Genomic DNA, 25588 nt, shown 5'->3' on the forward strand with positions numbered 1-25588 from the left:
AGCTGGCAGCCTGTCATGTCTCCTTCAGCTCATGCTCTTTTCTGCTCCATGGAAGACTAAATCCTATACCTTCAAGTCTTTTAATTGGCAAAAGAATAAAACCAGGAGCGATGCTGTCAAAGCTGCAGTCAAATTCAAACTAAATGCACTTAGACAGTCCTGCTGAAAGGACTTGAGAGAGAAACTGTGTTGATTTTTCTCAATTATACCCAGTGGCCTAATAAGAGTGATTATCTCCCTAGGAATCTGCTCCTCTAATGGTGAAACACACTGGAGTATCTGCCCTCCTATTACAGAGGGAGGAAATCTTCTGTTAGAGCACTAATAACCTGTTAATTAGAGATGTAAAACTGAATCACATCACAGGAACTGACCACAGCAGTCTTTTTCTCCCCAGCAAGAGAATAAACACGGCTCAGAAGCATCACCTCGTACATAAGACAATCTTTCAAAAGAAAGTGATTGGAATCCCTTGAATTTAAGCGAAGGAAAAAGTGGTAATTAATAAAAAGTGTCTTTGTTACGCTGCCTTAAGTACATTTTAAATGCAAACTTCCTGTGCTGAAGTACACAGACAGACTCTGTGTGTTTAATGACAAATGGCCAGTGAATGTTCAGCCTCAATTTGCCAGAGAAGTTGAAGCACCTTGACATTAATCTCAGGTTCTGACGTTGTCTCCAGCACTTCAGTTTATGAGGGTCACATAGCCAAACACAGCACCAGAGGGGCCCATTTACACAGAAAGAGGCAGATGGGAGCCTGTACCCAAGTCTGGAGCTGCTTGTCTGGATCAGGCTTGTGCTCTGGAAGGAAAGCTTTGACTCACCAAGGAAGAAAAAGAAGCTGATAACGCTTCACTTAAGTCTAACTATGTTTGCATCCACCTCTGCCAGTACAGACTGTGCTGGAGCACAGGAGGACTGAAGTGCAGTGAGTCAGAATGAGAGAATGCAGCCTCGCTCCTCCTGGGTGAACTGTGCAAAAGGCATCTCAGAAGCCATGAGAACACACCTGGAGCTGGTTCAGTAGTTCTTTTTATAGCAGGTGAGAGGCAAAAAGAGGACTGAGCCAACGGAGACTTCCAAATTACAGAGATACAGTGAGCAAAGCTCAGCATGGTCACCAGGTAGTTATCAAGCTGCAGACTGAGAACATGCAAAAGCCAGAGGATAATCATGAGGCAGAACATCAGGAAGGGATGCACAGAAGCTGCAGCCAGTATCTGGTTGTTCCATTGTGATGCCCCATCTGAGCAGGCATCCCAGACAGCTACAGCCAGCCCTAAGAACAGTGTGCAGACTTTTCTATGAGAAACTGAGAAAGTTGTTGGCCCATATGAGGGCTTCTGGCACTTTTCAAGAATTTTCATTTGTTATGAAAAGCAGAAATGTGGATAAAAGTGCTTGAATTGTATCTGGTCTCAATAAGAAAGAGGAGAGCAAAAAGCACATCTGCAGTCTATCCAAGTAGCAGATTACAGCAGAAGCAGAGGCACAGGAAATTACCCACACTGGCACTTCATCCAGAGCCTGGAGAGGCTTTTGCTGATGCTCAGAATCACTCACAGCTGACAAGAACACCTCTGAGAAATAACTTGATTTTCTGGTTTCACTTTCTCCCACAGAAGGGTAAGACAGACCCTCAGTCTGTTATTTTTCTGAGTCGCTCCTGACCTGGGCTCTATGGGAATCAGCAGCCAAAAGCTGAAGTTTCACCCTGCATAACAGCAACAGAAGTCAGACATCCTTCCCTGGCAGGAGTAACTCAGGTGTGCTGTGCCCATGGCTGTCAGTGCAGGAGGCTTTACAGCCTCTCGAAAGGTCTTATTTTGAAGACGACCCTACCATGAATAACTTCTACACCTAAAGGGAAACTAATGCTTTGCCACGAGAAATCATAATGCCTTGCTAAGGCTTTGCACAAAGCTACTTCTGAATCCAGTAGGCAATACCAAGAAAGGATTTTTCTCCTTTTTTTATTTCCTTCAGTAAAGCCTCCTTAATTCACTCCCTGAAAGTACCATATTTTCTCCACATGACTCTGACCTCTTACAGCTCACAAAAACAGAGCAGTGCCAATGCCCTTGAATGATAACAGTCTTTTATATCTAAAGTTACTCAGATGCTTTGAGCAAGTCCTTTTGAATAAAGGCAGGGAAGGAGAGGAGAAGGTACCTGGCATCACTGTCTGCAAGGCTGCGTGCTGCTTCCCGAGCTGCCTGTCCTCCGATTCACTGTCAGAGCTTTCATCCTCCTGAATCTCCACGTCAGAATCATCATTACCTGGTTAAAACAAAAGCAGGAGATACACATCATTCAAACCAACCCAAAACAGCCTAGAATCGCAGTTACATGCAAGAGATGCCAGCACTCTCTTTGTTCAGCCCACGATTAACTCAGAACACAGCTCTGCTGGCACATGCAGGGGAACAGCCAGCTTCCACATCCTCACTAAGGGAAGATATCTTCATACAGAAGTACCAAAGAAGTTGAGATGAACAGAGCGTGCAGTATTAACAACTGTCTTGAGACCATCCTCAGGTCGTGCCATGGAAGCAGTGTTCTAAATACGCTCTCTGGGTATGAACCATGTATACAGTCAGGAGCTATTTCAGAACCTGAGTTCAAAATGAAAACCTCCCAAAAGCTTTAGGAAAGCGTGAACTCAGTAATACATCTCCTAGTGCTTCACCCTGCCGTTAGCAATACCAAAAAGGTCTCCTTTGCCTTTCACTTAACCACAGGTTAGAAATACACAGCGATGCTCCAGCAAGAAGAGCTCTGCAGTGCCTCAGGGGATCGGCGGAGCTGTGACAAAGCCAGCAGGACTGGGTGTGAAGTCAGCAAGCAGTGCAGCAACGAGTTACTCATTGTTTACAGAAAGCAATTCTTCCCTAAGTACACTTAATTACACACGTCTGAGCTGAAAATGGAAATAACTGATTATGATTAGCGATGGGCTGGCACACCCTTGCAACACTTATTTATCAGGCAATATACAAATATCATACAATTTTCCATATTTTTTTTTTCATTGCAATATTAAGTTTATGACAAAATACAGCAGCAAGGGATGTATTTGATACCCTGCTAAGATTACGAGGCTCCAACAGCATTAGCTACAATTTCTGTTAGCACTGCACTTTCTTCTTCAGCAGGTGACCAAATCACTGTGACCTGAACGCTGCTTCTGTTTGCTGGTATTCAGGAAAGTCAGGTTTTGTTCAGGCAAACCCATTGGGAAGACCCACGCACAGCCTAAATAAAGGATTCAGGGCCATGTCCTGTGCAGGCCTTCATCACCACTATGATTGATGTGCCCTTCCTTCTTGTGGGCTCCTTTTAACCCCTTTCATCAGATTTTATCACATGTGCTCCTCCAGCTTCTCAGCACTACAGCCCCGAGCTGAGGATGCTGCTTGGGGCCCTATGACTGCTGTGCCCATTGCAGAGCATGCCCCATTAGCACTTCCTCCTTCTTACCCAGCTCTCCCCAGCTGAGCCTGGACTAATAAAGCTGTTGCTGTCTGGCAGCAACCAAAGTGACAATGCAGTAAGCACCCGCAGGGGACAGGAGCCTTCACCCTGCTAAGGCACCGTGATGCAATTCTGCACAGCTTTACCATCCCAGAGCTTTGATTTTACATTGTGCTTTTCAAGAAGCCGATCTTTTAACCATTCATTGCAACAGGCTCCCAGAGAAAACACACAAAACATTTCCCTTCCAACAAGGGTAAGGTGACAAGGACAGGAATGGATCTGCCATCATCTCTTTGCTGTATGCAGAAGAGTTCTCTCCCACTCCCCTGGGCCATTTCTCACCTGGTTCAGTTTGCAAAAATGAAGCTCTGCTCATGATGTAATTCCTTGTGGTGCCTTTCTATTGGAAAGTGGGCTCAGCAATGAGATCCCACAGTGAGCAGAGCTTTCAGACAGAAGTGGCACCTCTGCAAAGAGCGAATCGATGGCTGGAGGGCTTCAAGCTGCTGCTTTATGAAGGAAAATGGCTTCAGCGCAGATTTTCAGCGCTTGGCAAGTAGAATCAGACAAAAAAGTGTATTGGAACAGGCTGCCCAAGGAGGCTGTGGATGCCCCATCCCTGCAGGCATTTGAGGCCAAGCTGGATGTGGCTCTGGGCAGCCTGGGCTGCTGGTTGGTGACCCTGCACACAGCAGGGGGTTGGAACTGGATGAGCACTGTGGGCCTTTTCAACCCTGTGATTCTATGATATGACTACACAATTAATCTGAAAGAATGTATTTCAGCCCAGAACAAGGTTCACTTGTTACTTTTTGCTCAGCAAACATTGGTTTTTTTTCAGCCTTGGGTGAACATGAAAGAAGTATCCTGACTGTGTGCTGCAGCCTGCGACCTTCCTGGCCCCTCTCCTCTCACACCACACCATTAACACAGCAACACTTCACATCTCTACACCTGACAATAGCTCTACCAACAGTTTTCGCAGTGTCTCATCTATTCCCAGAGTCCCTTCCCCTCCAGTCATCATGACACCAGGCCCCAAGGCTCAGGCACTGGCAAAGCACATTGCTGTACTGCTGCAACTGCTTCATTGCACACATTTCCATCAGCAAATGCTGCTCAAAGCTGCATCTGGAGTTCAGCATCTTTATCTAAGTTTTTTGCTACACATCCATAGCACTTCTATATCTCTAACACAACTCCGCCTACCTTGCACAGTCCTTCCTTACAATAAATACCATGCAGGTTTCTTTGGTATTAGCTGAGGCTAAATGTAAGCTGAGGGCTGCCCAGAATTCCTGCAACTTGTTCTGCAGAGAAAGGCACTGTTAATTTGCAGCCCCTCTTGCCAAATTAGCAGCAGATAAGGTCAAAGGATTCAAACAATAAAAGGACTGTATTGATTACAGAGGTATGCAAAGGTAAGGGTGCTTACAGGGGCAGAAACTGACTTTCATCAGTTAATGGTAACAAATTTATCACCGGGCTCCAGCCTATGCTGTTCAGAGGGCCTCATTAAACACTTTGCAGCTCTCAAGGGCAAAGTGTAATGAGATTTGGAGAACCCTCCCTGTTCCTCTGTGCAGAAGATGGCACGTGCCCAAGGAATCTCAGCATGTAGGTGCACTGACGTGTAAGTATTTCTGCTGGGCTTTACACTATTCTCCACGCTGCATCTGCTGCTCACAGTGCATCCATTTTATCAGTGGATAAAATCACTGACTGCCAGGGGAAGGCTACAGGGCTCCTGGGAACCCTCAGCTGCAGCAACTGCAGCCCATGCAGTGCTCTCTATTTCAAGTGCAAATATCCCAAGCAGCCTCTGAGACACCAGCAATGGTGCACTAATTCTGCTGCTGTTTCTCTGTTTCCTCTTGAGTAAAATAGTTTATATTATGAATCCTCTGCTTCAGACAAAATCTCTTTTTACTGCACTGACATAAAGAGATGAAAGACAGTCAAAGATAAACAAATTTCCTCTTCCACGAGCGTGCTCTGAAAACATCTGCCCACAAACAAACTACAAAGTGTAACTCTGATGTCCTTACCCAGTTTTAGCTTTCTTGAGCTCTCCCTCTGATTCTGAGTATTAACCCTCCTCTTATTTTTTTCATTACAACATAAAAATGCAGATGCTGCAATTTTCAATTCACAGGGGTAATTAATGGTGAAGTTCTGCTGATGCTTGACTCGGAAGAAGCAAAATCTGGTTTGTTAGCTCCCTGCAAAATCTCAGGAGGTTATTATTCCCTTCTGTTCTTCAGCTAGAATTCTAATTAATTAAAAGTAAGTTTAGAGAAAAAGGAAAACCTCCAATTTTAATTGCGTTCACAATTTGCAGGTACACTAAAAGCAAAGAAACACGAGCAGGCAGATGCGGCTCACAGTTGGACCATTTGTAATGGCAAAGAGAATTTCAAGTGTTTTTTTCACCGATGAACATTATGTTCTGATAGATACATCACAAAGAATTACTCCAAACTCAGCCAGCTCCACATCCAAGGTGGCAGAGGATGGAACTTACACTCCTGTTTTGCAGGGCACGCCAGCATGTGTGTATCATGGGGCAGCCAGTACATCCCACAGAGCAATGAGACTGCTTGCCAACATGAGCATCTCAACAGGCAGAATCCTCTAACCAAGGCTGTTAGCAAACCAATGCTCCTTCATTAGTTCTACTGTTCTGGCCTTCATCCACAGCCTGTAGGGGCTCAGAGGGTAGTAAGTAATAAACTGGAGCCTCCGTGTGCCTGCTGCAATTGCATAGCATGTGTAGAGAGGGACTGCTCTCGCCTCTCAGCACTGCAGGCAGCACTTGCAAGGTGCAGCATCCACAGCACTGCACAGAGGTCACGTTCCCTATTTCATGGATGTCCTTGTATAGCTACTATCACTCCACCTTTTCTAGTACACCTGTTGACTTTGCCATCTATCCCATATCCCTGTACTTCAGGCTTGTAAGGGCAGATGTATACATCAAGTGCTTAGCACATATTTTTTCTGACAATAAACCTAAGGAAGAAATCCCACTTACTTCCACTCCTAAGCAGGCGTTGTTCCTCCTCCTTCAGCCTGTTCTGCATCAGACGCAGCATGTTTGCTGCTTCCTGTAACAGATGAGAAGAACTGAATTAGAAAAGCTGCCCCATCATCCAGTTAAGTAGCTAATTGGAAGGCTCTACAGCAGCACTTAAGGGCTCTCACAGGCAAAATGAAACAAGAAAATTTCAGCACTGAAAATATTTTATGGAAAATAGATCTCAGGTGAAGTTTGGGAACTCCTACTTACTTTGCCCATGAGGTCAGGATATAAAGCACACACCCACACAGAAAGAAAATCAACCACACATTCCAACCAGGTGAAACTTCGCTTATCATATTGAAAATGAGTTCACTCATCTTCATCCCACAGAACATCACAACCATTATAGAACAAAGGGGACTCTCTTTGCAAAGTGGCCTTTGGTAGGTTTATTCAGCCAATAGGCCAATAAAACGACCAATGAAGCACAGAAATGGATTAAAGAAGTCTTGCTCCCTGCCCAACAAACATTTCCAGCACAACCCCCATAGCACTGCGCCTTTGGGATGAAGGGTGCAGGCAAAGGAGCAGTCCTGAGTCTGACTGTGTGCTGCAGCCACACAGCACACATGGCAAAGGAAACCAAAGGGAGGTAACAAAAGTCAGGGCACATCTCAATGCCGTATGGACAAATGCATAAACTTAGAAAACATCTTTAAAATACAACTGGTCACAGATTAGGGAAATGATAAGAGCGTATGCTCAACAGGATTGCCTAACCCTGTTACTCCATGCATATATTAAGCTACCTGCTCCTTTGCGTGCATTTGTGCAGCTACACAACAGAAATCCATGTGAAAACGAATCCAGCCAACTGGAATTAAGCCAGGCTGACTGGTGTGCTGCTGCTCAAAGCCGTGACTTGCTCAATGCACAGCAGTGTGCTGCTGTGGTGGGCAGGGAGGGGGGTAGTGCTTCTTCCAGCTCCAGTACTGATTTGTATGCTTAAAATGCAAGAGAAGTAGAGTCTCAGGAAACCTTTTAGCATGCAGCTGAGGCTTTTCCCCCCTCCTGCAGGTACCAGTAACACAGCTGACCTCACAGTGAGCAGCTCGGAGCTCTCTGGCAGAAAACATGTTGATTTTCTTCAGGCTTAGATCCCCTCATAACTTGATGCACCAAAGGGAGCTACTGAGGCTGTATGCCACCATCATTTCCAGAGCTGCTCTTCCAGCACATGAAGCAATGTCACATGGGGGATCCCAGCAGAGCAGCACCCTGCCCACCCAGCAGCATAGTATGGGATGGCACAGTGACAGTGTGGGGTCTTGGGGGCACCATGGCAGCAGCTGGGTGTGCAGGAAGCAGGTGAGCAGCAGCCAGACCCAAAGCTCTGCTCAGTCTCTCTGATAAACAAACACGGCTGAAATGCTGCAGGCAACTGCTGCACATATCCTACCCCACAGGCTGACTGTGTCCAAATTTAGAGGCAGCATATGCTACGGAATCATGGTGTCAAGTAAACATAATTAGAGTGGTGCCAATGAATGCAGAATCAGAGCCAGACTGCTCCATCAGAACGTGGCCATGGGCCTTCCAGGACACCTGAGATGGAAAGTCCTGTCCTGAAGGCAGCCAGATCTCTGCTGAGATGCAGCTCTTCCCTTCGATATGCAGCCCTTTCCAGATGTAGATCTACCCTTTACAGAGCAATCCTGTCAGTCACTTGTCCATGCCTTTAGCATACAAGGGTCCTGCTCAGCTCCACCATAACTACACCAGCAGCCATCCTCAGCAGCCCAGACAGACCCAGGCAGCAGCAACAAGCAACAGAGAATCCTTCTGTTGACACAAGGGGCTTCCTAAGCTAATGATCTCTGCCCATATTTATGATGATCTGTGCTATTTTGGTGCTCATCTCAAGACTGACCAATTGAGCAAGAACATTACTCATCTTCTCCAGCACGACGGATGCACTATTCCGAGACAGATGTGTGTTCTTGATAGAATGGGGCACAAATGAGCACAATGCAGATACTCCTTATCCTAATGTACTTTAACCAGCAAAGCAGACGGCTTTTCCTCTCACATCTGGCAATGAAATTCTTTGGAAAACAGCAATGAGACACAACACGTCTGTTTGGCAGCGCTTTTCTATAATCTAATCCACTGATGAGAGAAACTTCAGCTGCAAATTCCTGCGGCAGAGCAAACGGCTTTGAGAATCCTTTTACAGAAACCTGCACAAAGAAGAGCCTGAGAAAGAATTTCTCCTTTATTGGCATCTTATTTAATACGAATTTCAACCTCTTGAAGAGAGAGACCATTAAACACCATGCAATTAGAACCAGTGGCAAAGTCCACACAGCTGTGTGCTGCATCTGGGCACGGGGAGGAGAGGTTTGGCTTTTGTTTTGCTGCTGTTTGCTTTCAGACATCCAGACCCATATGTCACCACATTAAAGAACGCCCTCCAGCTGCTGACCCACACATCACAGCAGCTCTGCCACCCACTCACTGTCTGACTTAGGGAAGTGACCCAAAACTTGAATAAGCCACGGTTTCCTGACAGGCAGTCCTTCCTGACAGCACTAACGCTGCTAAGCGTTGTTCTAAACAATAAAATCAAGCTGCTGAAATCATTCCATTGAAGACAACTCTTAACCCTCTTAACTCTTCTACTCAGACTGAAGAAGCGGCAAATCTAAACAGGCTGGGGAGAAGAAAACCAAAATTGAGGCGCTGTTTGATCATTGAAGGCATCTCGGTATTTTCTTCTTAAGTTAACGTCAAAATTGTATTGGGGAAGTCGTGGAGAAAATGCCAGCAGGATTTTGAATACAAAGGACACATTTGATGGAGCCAGCTGAGAGGAAGCGCGGTTACAACTAAATGAAGACAAAGAGAAGAAATGAAGAAAATACCACTGGGATAAGTGTGAAGGAATGGCAGGACAACAACTGGCGATGGCTGATTTGCTGTTTGCTCAGATCTCACATCTCAATTTTTGCCTGGGTTATTTCTTCTGTTCTCAGCCATGCTCCAAACCCCAGAAATCCCTTTCAGCATCTTAGTAATGCTTCGTTCTGGTTTTCTTTTCTTTTTTTCTTTCTTTCTTTTTTCCCTCCAGTGATTTGCTGGAGCATATTGGTAATCGTCCTGCTCTGTAGTACACTCCAAGGGAACCAATTTGACGATGGATTGAACGCCTCATCTTCACCTTTCCTATTAATCTCAGCAGCCGTTTCTTGCTTTGTTATAGAACAAAGCAGCTGAGATTAGCTCTTGCTGCACGCACACAATGGGATTTGTTTTTCATAATAGAGTGTTGCCACTCATTCAGCAGGGGTGAGATACAAGGACTTGGAAAAATTGCTGCCTGAAGAGAGAATGTGACAGTATTGGTAACGAGAGGAAGGCAGTTAGGTGCAGCAGGGAGCAGAGAACGTGGTACCATAGTCCAAATGCACAAGGTGCAGCCTTGATTTCACTTGACTACAACACTTTGAAGTTTTTCCCCTTTCATTGGAATAGGCTGCCCAGAGCTGTGGGTGCCCCAGCCTTGGAGGTGCCCCATGGATGGGGCCCTGGGCAGCTTGAGCTGGTATGGAGCAGCCAGCCCATGGCAGAGTGTGTGTGTGTTGGTGTGTGTTGATCTCTAGGGAAAAAAAACCCAAACTCGATCTACTTGATCAGTGTTGCTTCAAGTGAGCTGTGCACAAGGTGTTCATATCCCAGCACAGCACCTGGCCTGGACACACAGGATCCTTTTCACTCTTACTGCTGAGGAGCAGCTGAAGGCACAATCTAAGTGTTGCTGTTGGTCAGAAAATCTTCCATGTGACAAACCTGTAACAAGTAGCTCCTTCCAGAAAAATCACAGCAATAACAAGTGCAAGAAGATTGAGCAGCTGCCCTGGGAACTCATCCTCCGTCCTACCAATCCCCTCCGTTCTCTTAATGAATCCCACTTCTCAGATCCGTGGCTGAATTGGATGTGAGAATGCATTCCTGCATCACCCTCATCTCACCAAGCCCCTGTCACAGCACTCTTAGCTTTTTCTCCTTTAATCCCAAGTGGTTACTGGCCTATTCAAAAATTCTCTCTGCTTTAGCTCATGGAAATAAATCTCACCTTGGGCTCCTTCTTAAATTTAGTTACGCCAGTGAAAACAGTGTTGGCAACACAGAGTTGCCATTCCATACTTGTACCTCCTGAGCTACCAGAACATAGTTAAGACTTCACAAATATCAGTTTTATTCTCCCCAAGCCAACCTAGGGGGTATCACACATTAAAATACAGTGTGGTTTATGCGGCATTTTTAGGGTTTTAATCAATTCCTGTTTGATCTCTAGGTCTGTGAAAATAATAAGTTCTAGAATCTGTCAAGTATGAAGACCATTAAGGAGACAAAGGCGAGCTTTGTTTACCCATCTGGCACATCAGATATCAAGGGAATCCTAACAAATACATGGATCTTTGAGCGCTGAGAAATGCTCATCTCAGTTGTTTTCATTTCCCACAAAGTTTGTGCTAGGGTTTTTAATGTGAGGCAGTATCAATGAGGCACTGGGAGCAGGCATTGACACAACCACTGCAGGGCAATCAGAGGGACCCCTGAGATCTAATTCTAGTTGCCATGATATTGGGAGGGGACTGCAGACCTTTGCTTCAGTGGAAAGAATGCATGGAGCAGCAGCTCCTTGTGCAGCACCATCTTGTCTATGATGCTCTTCACACGCTGTCCCACCTTTTCTCTGTCTCCACATCCTCCCCCCTTTCATGCAACTGTAATTTTTCAGGCCAGCAATTTCCTGTGCTCCTTCCTCCTACGCTCAGCTGCCCTCACTCTCTCCCTGTGCATCCCCTTCCTTCCTCCTCTCCCTTTTCCACATTTCTCTCCCCTTTGGGATTTGCACATCTCAGCCCACCAGTGCTGTCACAATTGTACTCTGGACTAAAGGCCAAAACAGGAGCAACAAAAACTAAGATGCCTGTGCTTACTTTTACCTCTGATACTCAATGTCATTTAGCAACTCTGGACCAGGATTGCTCTCCTGGTACCTATAAAAATGCTACCAGTCATAATTCAAGTGTACATTAGAATATTAAAGACTGTAACCAGCCGCTTTTCATATTAAACTCCTGCCTGGTTATTTCGGAAAGCAGTCATTGCAATGGGAATGTTAGTATTTCAAATGGAATAGTACAATGCAAAAGATATAAAAAGCAGCAGAACCAAAGCTTATCTCAGAGCGCAGCACAACTTGGATATCCCATCGTGTTCATACAGAACAAAACAGCTGCTTCAGGCACGGAGCTCTGGTAGGAAAGCATTAGGTCACTGCAGAAGGGGTTTTATTTGGGCAGGGTGGGTTGCAAAGAGAAATTTGCAATACACTGTATTTGTGTGCTTTTCTTTTCCCTTAACCTTTCATCACGATGGACTGCTTACTGCTTACTCAGCAGGACGATGAAAAGAAAATGGGTTTGAGCAATCTCAAACCAGAGAGAAGAACTGAGTGGCTTAGAACATCTTTTTCCTCGTGTCCACTATTCCATCATATTTCTTAGTTGAGATTTCAGTGCAACCATAGAAGCAATCTTCAAATACCCTACAAGGAAGCAGCTGAAGGAGAAGAAAGTATTTCAGGAACGTCCTCTGAAAAGAGCAAGAAAGAATAAATTCTACCTAGAGAAAAAAAAAGGCCAGCAAATACTAAGGGATATTGCCAAGCTAGCCTGGCATTACACAGACTAGCTCCATAAAAGCCTTTTTTAACTGCATCAGCCTGTGCTGTCCTCTAAAGGACGGGCATCCATTACAGTCTGTAGAAAAACTCAGCCCACAAATCTGAAAACCCCATAAATTTGGAATTTTATAGCAGTCAGAGTTCCAATAACTTTAATGTCTAAACATCAGAACCAATTTCATCACAAAAATGAGGTAAAAGCTACCGAACAGCAGCGACTCTTTTTACAAAGTAGAAAAATAAGAACAAATCTTCAAGAAGACGTGGCACATAAATCCATGCTTCTGCAAGAAGATGGATTAATGGTGTGAGCAGCACAAGAGAACGGAACAAAGAAGGTGACTGAAAATGAAAAAAGAGGCAAAGGAAACCACAAAGACAAAATGCTCTTATTTAAATTCCTTGGATCCAATAATAAATAGTGCGTGACAGGTTGTCAATACGTATGAGAAGTGCACCCAAAGGAGGAGTCATGTTAGGACTTCCGACGTGCCCATGAGCAAGAGTGGAGGGCAGACAAATAATTCCAGATTTCCCATATGTTTCAAAGTGTTCCCACATCAAACAGGCAGGTACTCTGCAGGTGGTAATTTCATCATCAATTAACTGTTCAGTTCTGCCAATTCATTTGGCTGAGATTCAATAGCAAGCCTTCAAGATTCTCCTAATACTGGGGGATGTTTCTCAGTGCAGTGCTTGGCAGGAGATACCTGCCAGCTTTCCTCTAGGCAGTGCTCCGTGTTACTGCAGACATTGGGTGGGAAAAAGGATGGGAATATCTGGGCTGGATGGGGCTGTGAGCAACCTGGTCCAGGGGTAGGTGTCCCCTAGGGATTGGAATGAGATGATCTTAAGGGTCCCTTCCAACCCAAACCATTCTATGACTATATGAAGCTCAACACCACAACAGCACGGACTGCAGAGTGCAGCTCTCCATGCAGCCATACATTCACCACTTGAAAGAACAAACCAAAGAAACCCACACAGAGAGCCAGCACTGTGGTTTGGAAAGGCCATGCTGCTTCAGCTGCTCAACGTCACTTAATTAAAACTGTGTGCTTGGGTACAATCTTTAAATCACTTTTCTAATTAGGAAATGCACTCTGGCCTATGTCATTAGCTGTGCAACGTCAGCAGGGTACCAAAACAGCTTTGAGGCTAAGGGCACTAAAGATTAGTCTCATTATTCAGCAATGGCCTCTCAATCAGAATACAAGTTCTTCTCAAAAACATTCAATGAGTCAAAGAAAGGGGTCCGGGAATCAGTTCTCAGTACTGAACAGTACCTAGAGTGCTGGATTAATCTAATTACATTGCCCTTGCTTTTTCCTAGCAAGCTGTTTAACAAAATTCATGGCAATGATAGAAGAGTTGACTCGCGCTTCCACTACAGAAGATAATTAAGATTTGTTTGGTGGAACAAAAGACAAATACAACTAGAAAAAAAATAACACAACTTCCAGTGTGTTTAACAGCTCAAGAGGCTGCACACTGTAACAGATTAAATCCAATTATCCTTGTTATGCTTCTTCTGTTGATTCTGAAAATGACACAGAGATGATAATCTCAAAGACAGCATCCGTTTGGAGCAAACTGCTTATGTTCAAGCTTGAAATAAGGCACCCCCCTGTTCTGCTTCATGACCTTATAGCTGTAGGTCTAGATGTGAGTGGAAAACTTGATGCTGATTGCAGCCAACACAATGCATTTAAAGATGCACAGGTAACTTTATCACTTGAGATCATAGTAAGAAACAACCCAGTGCAGAAGAACATTCCAAATGCAGAAGACTAAACGGTATTTTAACATCAAGCACATGTTAATTAAAGATGCTGCCAGTTCTGATGCTTGCTAATACATACCACAAATAACAAGTAACAGAAGTAGGCACAAAATCCACATCTTTTTGTCATGGCCCTTTACACACTTTAATTCTGGACAATGCTGAAGTATTGCCGAGTGCTTATCATAATGGATGAAAAGCCAAAGTATATGGGTGGATTCTCTAGGTTTCTCATAGAAAGAATAAGCAGAGGTAGAAGAAAAGCACTCTTCAGATTCTAATCACAGAAACACTCCTGAATGACAAAGGCTTTTCCCTCATCTTATTATCTCTTAATAAAAACTCTCTCAAGAGCTGTAAGCCAAGGCATTACTAACTTCTGTACATGAATTCATAAGCAGTTCCAGGTACTCATATTCAAAACATTTCTACTTTTGGTATTAAGTCTCAACGACATTTGAACAGAAGGGAAAGAATAATCAGATTTTAGGTGTAATTTCTGGATTAGGATTTAATAGACTTTTTTTTTTTTTTTGGCCAAAGATATGGGGAAGAACTAAGAGCATTATTAAAGCAAGATGTAAAAACATTAAGCCCAGCCCGATGGTTGGTAACCCTGCATATAACAGGGGGGTTGAAACCGGACGAGCATCGTGGTCCCTTTCAACCCAGGCCATTCTATGATTCTATGATCAAAAAATGTCATTTGAAAGAATCAAGGAAAGTGAGACTGGAAAGAGGCATCATTACACCGGTTTAACTTCACCAACTGAAAAAGCAAAGGTGTATCATGTTTGTCTGAGAGCTGTCACTTTACATCAGTGAACTGCCAGTCATTCTGAGCTGGTTCTACAACAAGTAACAGGTATTACAGCATTTTCTGCTATATGGCCAAGGCCTACAGAGCACAGAGTCTTGCTGAGCACTTCTAAGCTGCTTTACCTCAAACATCTCCTGCTCAGTCCGATGTTGATCGTCCAAGAGCTGCTCCAGGTAGGTCAGGTTATGGAATTTTTCTAGGTAGGTAGTGTATTGCTTCTGCAGCTGCTCTTCAATTTTCTCATATTCATCCATAAAAGCAGGACTGGAGACAACAAGAACAAACTACTCAGAGAAATACAGATCTGTACGTGAAGAATTCTGCAACAACATTTTCATTTTCACAGCTGTTTTTCCATGTCTACAAAACCAATCTAAAAGGACCTTCTCTTTTTAAAGTTTCACACTACTTCATAAAAGCATAACAGGAAGGAGTAGTAACCTATCCTATGAAAATTTGACATAGAAAATGAATAATCAGTTTATAATCTTTACCGAACGCTCTGTAGGGTCTGCAGCCTCTTCTGGCTTCTTTCCAGCTCCAGTTTCCTTTTTTCAATCTTGGCTTCCAAGTTGGCTTCGTCCAAAGCCACATTACTCAACATGTCCTTTGTCTTTTGGACCTCTTCCTAAAAGGGAAGGATGGTGTAGAATTATCTTTCAGATGCTGATGATGCTTCTGCATTATCTCTTACTGCATTCTTTCAAATAACTTTATAACAATGAGCTAGAAGATAAACCAGCAAAGCAATGACAATATTTTTTTTTCTGTGGCCAGGATAATGAACCATGTGGACATTTACCAATTAGAATACCTGCTTTTTTCTCCAAACATTTTTAAAGAAAGAAAAGAAACCAACACCCACAAAAAAGTCACTTTAAAAAAAGAAGTCAGTCTATCCCATTGCCTTCACCCTTCTCTGAGTCCTGCTGTATCTACCTTTTCCAAATCCAGGAAGTATCCCAAACATCATAACACATTACAGGAATAAGGAGGGGAAAGTGGAGATATTTCAGACTGTTTAAACAAATGAGTACATTCAGTGTGCTCGTGCTCCAGGAACTGTGATGAGTAAGGGGGACAGAGGACTTCTGCGGAAGCTCTAGCAGTAATTGCTACGTGCTGTTCAGCTACAATAGGTCATTTCAGTGACAGGTCCAGAACTAAACCAGCTGAGGTATGTGCTAAATTGATATTCTCAAGACGCCAATTGCTCTAATATTTTCCTGTTAATTTATTAGCACTACTGCCTAGAATATCCACACACATTAACAGCATTTAGAGTTCACATGGACTGCAAGCAGGAAGAGAAATATAAGGAAAGATTGCCTGAAGCATCTATTGATTATGCACTGGCTTTTTAAACCTGGAACTCCGTGCCTTGTAATTACAGAACTGGATTGGATACAGTTTGTAGCTAAATAACTTGCATTATTCACTAGGATTTAATTAACTACTACTACACTTGCACAGTACCTACCAGGGCAGCTAGTGGTTCAGAGATACAGAGCCCAAGTACTGGAGCAAGAACAGCATTCCAGAGATGAGGACAGACCAAGGTACATGTGAAACCAACACAGTCATACAGTGCAACAAGCCAGCAGCAGGGCTGCTCTTTGCACATTCCCCTAGGTACTGCTAACACAGCATATCTGTCCTGCTGTAGGCTGTGATTTCTGACCTCCAGCTCACGATCCTCACCCTGCAGACATCCCCTGCACTCTGCTAAGGAAAGCAATCAGTTACATTTAACAGCTTTGTTCACTTTGAACACAACTCATTTACCAAGAAACCACCGAGATCATCAGTAATTCTATATTACCATGACACAAAGCACCATCACATACCAACCTCTGCCTTGAGGAATTTGTGTTTACACATCTAATGTCACCTTAAGATCAATACCCACATTAGCCATGAACTGAAGTTCCACATTTCCTGTTAACTACCCAGGTGGAAGATTACTTGGCCCAGCAGAAGAGAGGATGATTCTGCAATATAATAAATATCAATTTGCTTACCAGAACACAGTTGATGGCAACTTTCATCATCTTCTCAGCTTTGTTTATCTCCAAAGGTCTGGCAATGGCTTCTGTCCTTGATTCCTATGAAATAAAAATACATACATAGATTTTGATTTAAACACGACACTAAGAAAGTAATATTTGCAGAGCAGAGGATGGCCAAACAACAACTCAACCATCTGCTAAATAAACTAATACATTATTTATGCAGCAAGGCTCAAACAATTAAAAGAATGGGAGATTGTGAAAAGGTCAGTTAACCGAGGCTGGGGTCAACATGGAGCAATTAAGGTAACTTTTCCAAACAACTAAGTTATCATTTCAACTGTAACTACTATTGAATGTAGATTTTATTGAAACCACACTGGTTATCAGGTGTTAAACAAAACATGCTACAAAACAAGATATCCTCATCTTTACAGCACAGCCAGCACAGGCAGCTGAGCACAGTGCCACACATTCACAGAGACAGCAGCAGAATGAACCCATTGAACCAAGCCAGGCAAACAGCCTTTAGGTGCTTCTTACACCCACATGAAAATGAGGTGATGCAGATGTATGGGCTTTCCCAATTCTGGTCCCAAGTGATTCAACGTTTGATTGGTTGCTGATTTAGGAGAAAAGGTGGGAGGTTTTTTCAGCTTCCCACATGAACAGCTCCATCTATTTATTTAATGGATGTCTGTAACAGGTTCCATGTGTATCTGTCACTGGGACACATCCTGTGGCCCAATAGAAAACGGCTTCCAGGTAACAAACCTGCTCTGACACTCCGTGACTCCACACAGGAGCAAACCAGGCGTGCTTTCCTGCCAGCCCACCTTGTCACCACCGCCACTCCTTACCCTATATGAAATACAGACTGACACAACAAATGGCACTTTTAAAGCCTGTGTTTGTGCTCGTGGGTACAGGCTGTACACTCAAAAGCAAGCCAACATTCTGATTTTGCCCAAACACGAGGGAGGCACAGTGCTGCTACCAGCTGTACTCACTATTCCATCCACTCAGAAAAAAAGTGTGCCAATGATCCAAGCTGAAAAACAGGGATTTGTCCATTTAAAGTAATGTACTCTTCACAATTAGGTGTACTAATCAGAACGCATACTATAATACGCAAGAGGTTTCCTTTAAATTAACCATTAAAAAATAGAGCTCTCAGGAGAGGTGAAAAATATAGAAAAAATTATTGATGCCAGAGGAGTTACAAAGCAGAACAATTTAGGACTAAGCCTGGTAATTACAACTTAGGAAAACAAACATATACAAAAGCAGAGCGATATCTGTGGACAAACTTGTTGTTTACCACTTACCCATGCTTCCTGTTCAAAGTGTTCAGAGAGCTCCCTGGCTACAGCTTCACACAATAAATACTAATTAAAAATCACAGAAGCCAAGTGTAAAATTATTTCTGATGAACCAAAGCTGACAATTATTAAAGAGAATGCACAAAAGCACATAAGAGATGACACTGGCTGGCACTTCTACCCTCTCAGGATCAGCTACTCGGCATAGCGTGGAGCAGCTGAGATTTTAATTCTTCAAGTTTTGCATCTCACTTTGGAGGAAGCCAATTGGAAGCACCACCGAATGAGCTGGCTGCCTGGCATTCAGACACTTGGTTTCCTTTGGAAATGAAAATGGCCTTAAGAAGTGAGGAAGCTGTAAGATCCCAGCCAGCTGCCTGCCCACCAGACAGAGCCCAGAGCCAGGGTAACGCTGCCATTCCTGCTAATGCACCCCACCACTGTCTTCAGAGGTATCTTCCCCCCTTTTAGGAGCTTTATATATGGTTAAAAATGAAGAGCTGCTAATACAGAAACAAGCGTAGCAATTATCCAGTGAAGCATTCCCAACCAGATATAGTTTTCCATCATGGTGCCTCAGAAGCAGACAAACCAGGTCCTGGCATGCCTGATGAATGGGGAACGAGATGTACATCTTCTGAAGCACAGTGAGGACTGATGGTGAGTAATTAAGCACAACTAGCACACAAGTCACTCATGATAAATGCTGTGTAATACATGCATACCTTGTGCAGGTCTAGCAGAGGTTTTTAAACATCTTTTTTTTTTTGTCATGGGGAATAGACACGAAAGCTTTCTTCCAATGTACAAGTCTCAGCATGAAATGTTTTTGACCCCACATTAAATCCTGCCTGGTGAGATGCAAGGCTGCTGCATACATAAATACCTCCTCACCACCACTTTCTGCTGCCTTCAGGAAGCATTATATCCCACACTCCTTCCAAATACACATTCTGTAACTGCTGCTATCTGTGCAGGTCATAAAACTCTACTTTTAGACCATTCACTATTCAGGGAGTTCATTAACATGCACTGTGAGCCCATTTGGCCCAAACAGAATGCATCATTAGGTGGAGCTCTGTATGAACAGGAAGGTAAGGGAGGGACATTACAAAGTTCCTTCAGAAGGCCTTGATTATTTCTACTATCTAGCAGCCTATTTTCTTCCTCGGGAAATTAAAACCCAAGCTAATTGAGGTTGCTGCTGTTTCCAGGCTCCCATGAAGCTGCATCCCTGTATGCTCATCTCAGCATACAGACCCACAGAGGCATCCCCTGCCTCCCCTTGGAGCAGTGGCCCCAAAGCAGGAGGAGGTTTGTGATACCTCTTCCAACAAGAGGCCAATGAATACGTTTCCTTCAGCACAGCCAAAGCTGCCTCTGCATTTCCTATTCCAGGTAGACATGGCCTTAGGCAACACAAATAGCTGGGAGCATGCTTTGTGGTTTATATAAAGGAATGAAGTGCCCATAAAGGCAGGCTGGCAGGCAGGCAAAAGTCTGTGCAGTGCCTCCTTTCAAAGTATTTCCTTTCCTTATTAGTTACAATAAAAGGAAGACTTCAGGAAGGGTTACGATCTCAGAAAGAAAAAGAAGCAGCAACAACAGAGTGTTCTTCAGCATCTTTCAGACCTTGACAACACACAAAGGCCCCAAGCAGAGCTGCAGTGAGGCAGGAACAGGCTGTGGATGCACGGCACAGCCACCCAGAGACAGCAGAAACTCATAACTCACACCAAGGCTGTGACTTCCCTAAGCACTGCTCCACAACATGGGCTGCTGTTCTCAGCAAAGCTTGGCCACGGGATGGCTACTGTGCTCATGGACAGGAATACGGAGTGGGTCTATGACACAGAAGCAAAGGCAATTTAAGTCATTGCATTTTCCCCTTATGTAATGGAAGTTTTGACATGGCTATACCTTGTGCCTAACAAAGGAAGGTTACGAATAACGAGGAACTCCAGCCTCACCAGGCATTCAGAACAGTGTTTGTAATTTAGCCCAATCATCAAGTGGAACTTCCTTCAGTCACACAGAATTGACAAATGCTTTGACATACAAAAGATGGTTTGGATCCAATTTTCTTCTCAGCCATACTAGAACAGTTTGTCAGAAAGGCATTCAGATACCCCAGTCAGTTGATAAAACCTTCCCTGCACTGAAATAACTGGTTCACAAGATGCAAAAGGTGCCACCTCTCTGTTTGCTAATGATGCCAAGCCAGATACTAATGGGAAAATCCTTTGTTACATAAACCATGTAATTAAAAATGCTATATCTACATAATATATACCCATGGTTATGGTTAAAGCAATCCAAAGTGTAGGGCAGTCTCCGCTCAACTTCTCCGTATAACTGCAAGGTTTCATTTTGGCTTCTCCCTTTGCATTCATCCCCTTTGCTCAAAAAGAGGTGAGCTGGGGTTAGGTCTGAAGCAGCAGTTGGAAAAACCCACCTGCAGTAAGGTAGGTCATTCTCCACAGCTCTGGACGTTTCAAGTCACCAATTTCCACTAGAAATCACTTTATCTCTGAGATGTGCGTGGCAACTTCGTAGCCAAAGCGCGAGAAATGAGAGAAATCAGTTTACCCACTTCCCCCAGGCAGCACCAGGTGCCCAGAAGGAACATTTGGCAGATGGAAAATGCTTTCAGTGCTAAAACAAAACAATTTCTTATAGTTAACTTTCACAGAAGACCAAAGGGAGCAGCCGCCATTCAGTGAGAGCAGCCTCTCTCCTTACAAACAGAGGCAGGCAGCACACAGCACTGAGTGGGGAGATTGCCTTGGTGGCACGTCTTTTCATTTCACTAATGCTATCTCAGCTCCACAGCTGGATCTAAATGCCAGTAGCTCTCCTATGAGGCTAACTCAAGCACGCCACGAGCTGAAGTCAGAAAAGAGATTCTCAATGGCTTCATCAATTTTGGAACAAACTTACACTGTGTGCATACATAACAGTAACACATTCCAATAGCCTGTACTTAGAAATGTATCCTCTGTAGGCTGGGAAACATTTTATCTGGCTGTTAAGAGCTTTAACCTACACAATTATAGAAATTATTTACACAAGAGGATGGCAGGATTTAAACGGCTTGTTCAAGGTCACAGATGGAGTAACAGCCAAGAGGAAAACGAGCACACAGACCAAAGGTGCTAACCACCTTCTGCACAAGCAAAGTGCATCAAAAGAAAGACTATTTTCACCTTTTTTTTCCTGTTTTACGTGCCTTAGAGCTAACAGATTTAGTTAGTAAACCTCCTCTGTGAGAGACTGAACTTAGGTCAGCTTGTGTGTGTTTTGGTCATCCTGAGCACTGAAAATGGTGCAGAGAGAGAAAGGGAGGAAGAAACCTGAATAACAGCTTTGCATTCCTGCTCCAAACCCAAAAATCCAGCATTACCCACCTGAGAGGAGGAATAAAAGTTAGAAATCCAGAAGTGCAAGTGCCTTGTTCTCCTTCCAAAGCTGGATAGTTAGTTGTTTCTAACGTTATGGATTAATTTTGGAAGCAATTTACATATATATCAGAAGCGCAGTCAGGAAATGATGGATTTATAAAGGCCTCAGAAAGGCACATTTCCAAGCAAACAAGCAGCCTTCCCAATAAATGCAGACACATTCACATCAGGATGTATCTGCAATAGACCTAATAGAGACTTTCCCTTAATAAACTCTTCTCTCCTTCAGCTGAAATTTGTATTCGTTCAGAAAGTAATTTATTAAAGTGACCTATGGCTCGGAACAATCATTTACCTCATGCATAACGATTTTCCACACAGCTCCTGTACCAACTACGTGCAAAAAGAGCTCCTAATAAAGAAAGGAAAGGTTGTGACACAAATCAGAGTCAGTGTTTCTATAGGAAATAAAAATGAGTTTTACTTCACTTTTCCCAGTGATCTTTCCCCAGGAGGTGCAGAGACAAGGAAAACAGATGTATTCAACCCATTAGTGCCAATTGCCAGCGTTTCCTTTACACCCACAGGAAAACGAAGCAGTCTTCACCCAGGAATACAAACAAGGCCTCAGCTTAACTAAGCCTGGGTACTGAGATCCTCCATTTCAGCATTTGGAAATGAATGAACTGGAGTTCTCAAATTCATTAGCACAGTATCACAGCCGTCAACACATTTTAATATATGCAACAGGTTCAGCACATAAAATGTAATGAAGAAATAAACCAAACTGCTCTCCTATTGCTCTCTAATAGCACAATCTCTCCGCCAACGCAATTTAGTGCATGCACTGCTTAGCCATGCAATATCAAAAGGAAACAAGCAATGGAAATCAATAATCTTCACATTAAAAAAAAAATACTAAAAGTAACCTTCAGTGAATGGCAACTGCTTTGATATCCGCACACAAGGTTCTAATTCCCCACATGAGTTCACAGCTCACAGCACTTCTGCCCATCTGAAATAGAGTGGGAAGGGCAGGCAGAGGATCCCATCCCAGCAGGCTGTGAAGAAAAGAATCTGGGGAGGATGGTGTGAAATTACAGGCAATTCTTTCCTGCCCTCAGCACTGGCTATTTAGAAATAACTACAACTCTACTGGCTTCCATGGGCATTATCAGACTTAATGGTGATGGCAGAAAACAACTGCATTTGGCTCTCAGCCTCTCACTTGATGAGCTCATTTCATACTCAAGCGAGCTCTATATAGCTCAATTACTTTAAAATATTTGAAAGGCAAAATAAGGATGATGAAATCTAATCTATCAGGTTACAAGCAATGAATCACCTGTCCCAAGGTTACTGTAAAACCCCTATTTTCCTAGTGACATCCTCCTGCCAACAACTGTGAGTAAGAAATCTCCTTTAGGGATCCCCTAAGGATGCTGCACTGTAGCCAGGGTAGAGCTGCTGCTGCCAAGAGGCTGCTTTGGGCTGTCACACTGAGCTCCCTTTGCCCTTCTGCTGCTCCAATACACACATGGGAATAGCAGGGCTGGCAGCTCATGCTCTTGGCCCCCATAAGATGTCCAGCTTAACTTCAACAACAAAGGAGTTTATTTACAGAGGTTCATTGTGGAAACAGGAACGTGGTAGAGAAGTTCTACAGGATTAAAACACAAAGCCTACAGAGCTTCAACAGTTTTCAAAGGCTTCCACAGCACAGCTGCCCCACAGGCAGCCTGGCCAAGCAGCAAGCTGCACGGTGGAGTGCTGAGCCAGTGACCCCACTGCACATCCAGCTCGGCCCTACTGCTCCACAGAGCTGAGTTCACCACCCTCCTGTAAGTTTGTTCTCTGTTTCCTTCTCCCATTTGCTTCCTGAAGCACAGAGTCACGTTCCAGGATAAGTACATGGCTCAGCATCTCTGGGATGTTAGCACACCTGAACTGAATTGTGGCTACAATGAATCACAGCCATAGTGTAGATACTATCAGAAAACCATAAAACAACATTTCCCCTTATTACTACTTAAGCTCCAGATAGGAAGAGAAAACTATTACATCTGTTTTACAAGCACAGAAGTTACAGTGTCCGCAGTATCTAATACGGTGGGTGAGGTTTTTGCTTTGTGGTTCCTGAAAAGATGGAAACAAACTGGGGGGAATCTCTTCTATTAAGTCTCACTTCTATTTTCCAACCTCTCCCAAAGGCACTGGTGTGTCTGCCTCTACTTCCTCCCCATGCAACAAGGGGCACGGCTGCCACAAGCAGTGAATCTGCCCAGCACGTGGGTCACAGCAATCCCCTGGTCCAAGCAGTCTGTAAACAACTCAGAATAACAGCTTTAAGTTCAGCTCATTTTCAGGAGATTGCTTTCTCCAGCACATGGGCTGCAAATAATTTTTATAGCATCTAAACTGCCATTTTTGTAAAAAAAATAGTAGCAATTGGTGTATTTTCCTGAGGAACCTTCCAGTTCTTAGCAGAACACAAATTCTTCATCCCTTCCCACCAATTCATATGTTCATTATACGATTCAATACATTTGCCATAAAGAATAAAAAGAAGAGATCCCAGCTAAAAACATTTTGTGTGAAAGTGCTTTTATTGCTCTCATTTTACAACATTCTCTCAATAGGACACACAGTCCCCAGGGAAGATCATACCCACTGCGCTACCAGGCACAGACTTATATGTACCCCCAGGACTGGTTCCACTCCAAAGAGGCTACAACTGACTTTTGTCCCTTTCTCTTTCAAACACACCACAAGTGTAAAGTCCTCATTTACAATAAAGAAACTTACAGCAACAAGAACCAAAAGATAAGTAATTACCATCACCAGTAACCTTTAGAAGAAAGCATAAAGCTGCACGGTTAAAGGGAAGTCTGCTTAGTGCAACCTTATGGCTTTGTAACCCCAGAAGAAAAGGCATTTTCAGCTCTAACAATTCACTCATAAGGCTGAAGCCAGGAACAAATCATAGGAACCCAGCATCACAGCTTCTGTGCTGCACTCCGCAGACTCTCCTGTCACTGTGCCATGTTATGCTTTTAAGATACAAACTCAGAGCTAATGAGACAGAAGCAGAGGTCGTCTTTCCTAAGACAGGATTTCCTGAAGATAACAAATCCAGTCTGTCAAATCTCTTTGCAAGATGTAAACTGAACTCCTCTGTAAAATCCATCAGCTCCAGCTCATGCCCTCAATCATTACATGGTACAAAAGACACTCTCCAGTGTAAATAATCAATCATCCTTTTACAAACTGCACCTTAAATAGAATAATGCTAAAGTTCTTTTAATTGGCGCAAGAAGCAGCTGCAATGAAGCACTCCTCCAGCTCTTGATTTTCCATTCCACACTCTCAGTGCTCTGTACTTGTGCAGGTCCCTTTTAGAAGGCCCAGTACTGCAGACACTTGGGCTCCTAAAAGCCTCAATTTCAAGTGATGAAACAATACCCAATTTCAAAGCAATGCTGAAGTACTTCTTAAACAGACTGACCTATGTTGGCCTGTACCTGACTTTTTAGCTGAGTTCTAAGAGGTGCTGCCTACAGTGATAGCACAGCTTAATGATCTAAATCAAACACTAACACATTAAGTAGTCTTCATGTGAAAATTATTTCAAAGCCAGGAAATTAAGCAAAGAATACCAGATGAGAAGTAACTGATTAACCACCCTGTAAGGCTGGCGTATGCTGAATTCGCATTGATTATCACTCATCCCTCCCTTCTAAAAATATTCACATCTTTCACGTGTCTGTACACCACGCTGTCATACCTTGCAGGAAAGGCAACGCTTTACACAATCTGCACACCATCTATTCCTTCAAACACTTGCACTCCACCAAGCAAGGATCTAAGAGCATTAGCTGTCAAGGCACACAGCTTGCTGCTCTCACAGGATGTGCTTTCCACAGCTCAGATATTACAAACATGAAGGTTACAAAAAAAATGATACCAGAACTTCCAGGGTTTCCCTTGTTTAAATGT

General features: G+C 43.6%; 1 protein-coding gene across 4 annotated transcripts in view; it reads right to left on the minus strand.

Annotated features, from left to right (window-relative positions):
• IFT38 (intraflagellar transport 38) overlaps positions 1-25588 on the minus strand; it is a 38570-nt gene that overhangs the window by 6693 nt on the left and 6289 nt on the right. For all 4 annotated transcript variants that reach the window (XR_014934107.1, XR_014934106.1, XM_015877368.3 and 1 more), the window contains exons 6-10: positions 16882-16965; positions 15355-15488; positions 14983-15124; positions 6515-6587; positions 2176-2283 (exon numbers count right to left, since the gene is read on the minus strand). Coding sequence is in view for 2 of the 4 variants with exons in the window: in XM_015877368.3 (XP_015732854.1) it covers positions 2176-2283; positions 6515-6587; positions 14983-15124; positions 15355-15488; positions 16882-16965 (541 nt within the window). In the remaining 2 variants the exon portion in view is untranslated. The remainder of the gene's footprint in view (positions 1-2175; positions 2284-6514; positions 6588-14982; positions 15125-15354; positions 15489-16881; positions 16966-25588) is intronic.

Source organism: Coturnix japonica, chromosome 13 (assembly GCF_054131305.1).
Source record: "Coturnix japonica strain WE chromosome 13, WE-NBRP24, whole genome shotgun sequence".
Lineage (NCBI taxonomy): Eukaryota > Metazoa > Chordata > Aves > Galliformes > Phasianidae > Coturnix > Coturnix japonica.